The 6,000-nt window shown below is 34.6% G+C and overlaps 1 protein-coding gene across 3 annotated transcripts; it reads right to left on the bottom strand.

The window, feature by feature from the left end:
* Positions 1-5,818, bottom strand: LOC123224070 (DEAD-box ATP-dependent RNA helicase 8-like). Of its 3 annotated transcripts, XR_006503894.1 has the most exons (11): positions 5,161-5,818; positions 4,671-4,731; positions 3,709-3,943; positions 2,904-3,142; positions 2,279-2,530; positions 2,009-2,189; positions 1,479-1,567; positions 1,319-1,392; positions 1,072-1,193; positions 647-742; positions 1-356 (listed from the first exon to the last, which is right to left on the bottom strand). XR_006503894.1 is itself a non-coding variant. In XM_044647587.1 (10 exons), the coding sequence occupies exons 1-9, from the start codon at positions 5,445-5,447 to the stop codon at positions 1,115-1,117; spliced, it is 1,497 nt and encodes a 498-aa protein (XP_044503522.1). In that variant the 5' UTR covers positions 5,448-5,818; the 3' UTR covers positions 1-356; positions 1,072-1,114. The 3 variants fall into 3 exon arrangements, 2 of the variants coding, with proteins under 2 accessions (XP_044503522.1, XP_044503523.1); XM_044647587.1 differs by lacking the exon at positions 647-742; XM_044647588.1 differs by lacking the exon at positions 647-742 and having other exon boundaries at positions 1-348.
* Positions 5,819-6,000: the final 182 nt, after the last annotated feature.

The following is a 6,000-nucleotide window of genomic DNA, read 5'->3' as shown; positions in this document are numbered from 1 at the left end:
TTTGATCTCTAAACTAGTTTTATTCAAGTTCAAAACAGAACAGAAAAACGTAAATATTTGGCACAAAAAATCCTCCCAAAGTTAAGCAGCATTAAAACTAAAATACCAACATACAAGAACCAAACCAGTCTAACATAATCAAACGCAACTATGAACTAGACCCAGCTTTTATCTGGGATTTATAAACCAATCTAAAGCTCTCCTACAATCCTTTTAGATATTTAGGGCTATAATATCCGGAAACCTGGAAAAACATTCCAGGAAGCAACCACAAATCTTTAACCAACAATTCCAATTCCGTAAATCCTTCCTCAGTGGCAGAGCTAAGGACTTTACAATGGATGGCGTCTGCAATCCTAATCAACAACCAAATAACAAGCATCATTAATTAGCACATACACTACAGACAAACAATTAAAAATTTAAAATACACTCCAATTTCCAAAATAAATTTTCCATAGAAAAAAAGAGGTTGGTGGCACAACTCTTATCCACCTGGAGCTATGTAACGGTATGAAAATTGTACTAAGGATAATTCAATATCATCTTTTTGACAAGTAAAAGATAATAGGGCACTATTATTATAACCTGCTTTTCACCCTATAAATAAACAAATAAAGAAAATGAAAAAGACCATTGTCATTACTTGAAAAAAGGGTTGGAATCAAGAGCCCCGATTTATAATGCAATGCCAAAAGTTATAGCACTCTATAAATGCAGTTGGAATAACCAAAGATTGCACCTGAAACCACAATTCATAATGTGTTTATGGCATGCTAAGAATAATCACAACTTTAGTGCTTGATTTCAATGGTCTAAATATTTTGTCATAACAGATGGTAAAAGAGAAGCTGCTGTTCCTAACCCAAAGAAGATAGTCTGATTCCACAAAGCATAATATTAACTGATCTTAGTGATACTGCCAGAATATCATTTCAGCAATTTTAGCACATCAAAAAACCAATAAACTTTAAGCATGCATATGTGACACAATATTTACCACATAAGATTTAACAAAGCATCTTAACCACAAAGCTATAAATAATTCGAAAGTCAATAGCTATTACTCACCACTGTTACCAACACGGCTACATGGCAAGATACATGCCATAAGTTACCGGCAGTATATTGCCTGATCAATATGTGGAGGAATTTGCTTAATTTCAGTACCAAGTTCTTGCTCAATCCTATACCTGTTGAGGTGAAAAAGTTTACAAGTCAAATAAAGCAAATGAATGTGTTTGCTCAATAAAAAACACATGCGTAACAAAATATTTCACAAAACATGGTAGTGGATTCAAGGGAAAAAGAACCATACAAGTTAAAGCGGTCTTCGTAAGTAATCAAATTCACAGCTAACCCAAGGTGTCCAAACCTTCCTGATCGACCAACCTGTAAGTAAGATAAACTTCCATTAGAATTATACAAGGAAACTAACTCCTTTAAAAAAGAAAAACAAAAAAAAGTGTCCGACATACTCTGTGCAGATATGTCTCAGAGTTCTTGGGAAAATCAAAGTTAATGACGACATTCACCGCTTGAATGTCTATACCTCTCGTAAACAGGTCTGCATCAAGCATTGGTAATCATTAGTATCTGATACACAATATTAGAAGGTCTTCTTCAGTAAGGAAATAAAAACGATTCTCCAATCAACAGAGAAACTTCACCATTTGGAGCACATAAATAACTCTGTTAAAATATTATTTCATAATAATAGATAAAAAATACCTTCACTTTATTTTAAGCTTAAGATTAGTTTTTGTAAAAATTTTATGTTTCTGAAAATCTTGTTATTCAGATACAGTACCAAATACATTATTTCTCTGTTTTCTTCTATATAAACATAAAACAAGATGAGCGAAATCTTACATCCTTAAAAGCCTCAAACAACAAATTCAACGGATACTCATATTTAGAATAAATAAATAAAGAGGAGAGATAACTACATAATCACACTAATCATGATGAATCCCTTATGTTAAAAGAACAAGCACTGATAACATACCAGTACAAACAAGATTCCTGCATGCACCGTTGCGGAAGTCATGAAAGACTCTGTTGCGATGGTCTTGCAGCATCTTTGCATGAATGTAAAAACAAGAGTAGCCAAGTTCTGTAATTTTCTTTGCCAACAGTTCAACTCGATTCACCGAATTGCAAAAAATGATTGACTGATTTATTTGCAGCTGAAGACAGACAAGTTACAATATCATGTTGTATCTCACATTTAAAAAAGTAAGAGATGAAAGAATATGTAATTGGATTTAGCTCACACCTTAGAGAAAAGAGTGTTTAGGCAGTGGACTTTCTGCCTTTCTTCGACAAAAGCATAATATTGAGTGATACCCTTGAGAGTAAGCTCATCCATAAGATTAATTACATATGGTTTTTGCAGGTATCTATCTTTAAAGTCCTTCACAGTGACTGGAAATGTGGCTGAGAACATCAAAATTTGACGCTTTGCAGGCAGAAAACGAATGAGCTGCTCCACTGAAGGTTGAAACTCAGGCGACAAAAGCTTATCGGCCTGCAAAGCAATCCATTGCAATATTAGATTGTTGCATTCCATAAAGTTGAAATATAGAAAACAGCAATAGCTAAAATGCAGAAGGAATACTTTTATTTCCAAATTATAAAAATTCTCATGAACCACCCTCACCATGAACCAGGAATTTAGCTTAGATTAAGAGGAAAAGGCATGTCCATAAAACTTAATTCTTTCAACAGGAAAAGAAAAAACACCAAAATATTTGCTTTTATTTCACTAGAAAATTTTCAGTTCCTCAATCTTCAAAATGCTAGTCCTCTCGTGTAAAATGTGAAAAAAGATTAAACTTATTTGTCATAAAACTGACACTCCACCCATCAAAAGATCAGATATAATTTAATCAAACATCTACCTCATCCATTACAAGCATTGAACAATCTTTCAAAATGCAAACACCCTTTTTGGCAAGATCAATAATTCTTCCTGGAGTACCAACAAGCAAGTGAACTGGTTGATACAATCGCATGATATCATCCTTAAGACTGGTACCACCCGTGGTAACCATGACTTGGATTTTCAAATGCTTTCCGAGCTCCTTACAGACTTGTGATGTCTGAAGAGCCAACTCTCGTGTTGGAACAATGATAACAACTGCACACAAAAAATCAGAAGTAAAGAGTTAAAACACGAAAGAACATTGAAAAATGTTAAATTTTCCAAAGCTTAAAGCTGATGTGCCACAACTTTGCACGGTATACATAATTTGGAAACACCAGACTTTTCATCATTTTTTTATTTCAATAACACAATTTATGTTTTTTCTTAAGCAACTCAAGTGGAGAATCAAGTTCACAGGTTTTCCATACAAGACAACTATTTGACTCCAAAAACTTGCTCATACAGATGAGCCCACACTGGTCTTTGAGTATGCCAGTGATCCAACCTTTCTTACCACCCTACATAGAAATCACCATTCAACCTTACAAAAAAATTGAAACATTCATTAATGTTTCCATATTAAGCTTTTCTACAGCAAATACACTACAAGAAACACATGTTGACAGAATAATCCCTCTCGATCGGAAAATAATTCATGGTTGATGATGAGCAAGGCTTTTCTATACATGCACTGCTTAAGCATAAAAATAGCCAGTAGTTTTTAACGAGGCCCCTAGATGTCATGCAAGTTAAAAATAGCAAAATTGTAGGGACCATACCCTGAATCACATTGTTGTCATGGTCAATCTTTTCCAAAGCTGGAATGCAAAATGCAGCAGTCTTCCCAGTCCCATTTTTTGCTCTTGCAAGAATATCACTACCAGTTAAAGCAATAGGAATACTTTCTTCCTGAATTGGAGATGGTCTTTCAAACCCTTTTTCATATATTCCCATAAGAAGCTCTCGTTTCAGAAAATAGTCTTCAAATTCATTCCCTTTTGTGGCTGTCACATCCTGGATGGCAACAAATATCTTAGTACAACAATAAATACTATAGAAAATTTCAATATCTCCAAACACATGGTAAACTACTAGTTCAACAAAGTGAATGAAATTTGTTTTGCTTAGTCATTTGGTATCTACAAGAAAAAAAAGCGGTTATCAATCGTTGGAATATTTTCAATGACACCTCAAGTAAAAAGCTTTAAAATCAGAATAAATTTACACAGTTCTCATCTATTAATAGGTCATATGAACTATCAACAACATAAAAAGAACCAAAGAAATTCCCTTCATTCAGATTATGTGTGCACAGAAGGAAACATAACTCGTATCACTTTGTATAGCATCAACTCTAGAAAGAGTATATATAAAAAAATTACACGAAAAAACAGATAAATCCCCAAATCAGAAGCAATGTGTGAATTGATCATATTGGAGCATCATTGGGTTCTATTACCCAGTGAAAAGTGAACTGCAATATAATACATCCGCTTTATCAGCATATATGTAAAGCCCATTAGATCATTATGAGATCATTAAATGGAATTGTGAGTATAAACATTAAGGCCACATTCTACATACAGTAATAAAGATCATTGCTGGCTAAGACATCTGACAAATTAGATGTTATACAGTTTCTCAAAAGGATGCTAGAAAAAGTTCGTGGGAAAGTAGCCAATGATGACGCATTGCAAATGATGTTTGAAATCAGATTGCGAAACATTATTCAAAGCCATACCTCTGTTTTGTAACGTGTATCAGGTGGTGGTATCTTTAGCCTTGCCTTCCAATCTTGTGAACTAATAAGAGGCAGGAATTAAACAATAAAAAGAAAAAGGATCAGGCCCCCATTTGACTTGCAATAAAGCAAGAAACACAAGCAATGTATATATAATGATCATCCTAAAATCACTCAGCCCATTGCAACATCACCGCTGGGTTACCACAAGATAAATGCAAATACTACTACACTTAAACTTTAAAGTAAAATTTGAATATTGAATCCAAGCAAAAACAGAAGAGAGAAAAGAAAGAAACAAAACGTTAATACTTAAATTATCACGAAATTTAGAGTTACAGAGCTATGCAGAAACAGAGACAATGGTATGCAAGAAGCCAAGTATCTTAAATCATCTGGCTCGACCATAAACAAAGTACCAATGCAAAATATAGAATACTTTTCATTATAAAAGAACAACCTCAACCAACAGCAAAAGCTAAAGACAGACCTTGGGTCGATAGCAGCTTCGGACTGAACTGTCTTCTCGACCTCGTCAACGGCCGAAGAATCAGCTCCAGGAAAATTGTTTCGTCTCAGCCACTGCTGCTGCTGTTGATGTTGTTGTAGTTGTTGTTGCTGATGTTGTTGAAAATGATGCTGATGATGGTTTGGGACCGAATTCCGCTGCACGTATTGTTGTTGAGGTCGGTTGGACTGAAAACTAGGGTTAGCCGCGTTGATACCTCCTCGGCCACCGCCGATCCCTGGTGGATACCTTCCTCTACTATTATTCATCACCACCGTCTCAGAACCCAAAAAAAAAAAACCCTAACCACGAACAAACTCAACCGAAACTAGCAATAAAAATTGATGCTAGGGTTTGTTAGCGAAGTGAAACCTGAACAATGGCACAAGAAGAGAGTATTGACACGATAAGCTAGTGTTAGTTTGTTAGAGAAAGTTCGATCGTAAAAATTGAAGAAAATCGAGCCGCTATAAACAGATCTGAAAAATCTTTTGAAAAATGATATGATTTCAGGAAAGATGATATCTGTAAAAATGAAACGATTTGGTTTCTAGCCGAGGAAAGGAGAAGAGAGAGAAGAAGTAAGTTGATTCATGGATTGTTTGCTCTGTTTTGAAGAAACTGCAAAAATGAACAAATCGTATCTGCCCTTAGGGCGTCAATTGATTGAGTTTTTATTTACGAAAACGGCCCACCATTTTTACATATTCCTGTAGAGCCACCGACCTTTGTCTCCTAATTTCGTGGAATTTTTTTATTATTGTTTTTCCCTTTATTATTTAAAAAAACTGTCAATTATTTCTCATTTTGTAATTACAATGA

This window comes from Mangifera indica, chromosome 8, assembly GCF_011075055.1.
Source record: "Mangifera indica cultivar Alphonso chromosome 8, CATAS_Mindica_2.1, whole genome shotgun sequence".
NCBI classification, from domain to species: domain Eukaryota; kingdom Viridiplantae; phylum Streptophyta; class Magnoliopsida; order Sapindales; family Anacardiaceae; genus Mangifera; species Mangifera indica.
This window is presented reverse-complemented; position numbering and strand designations above follow the sequence as displayed.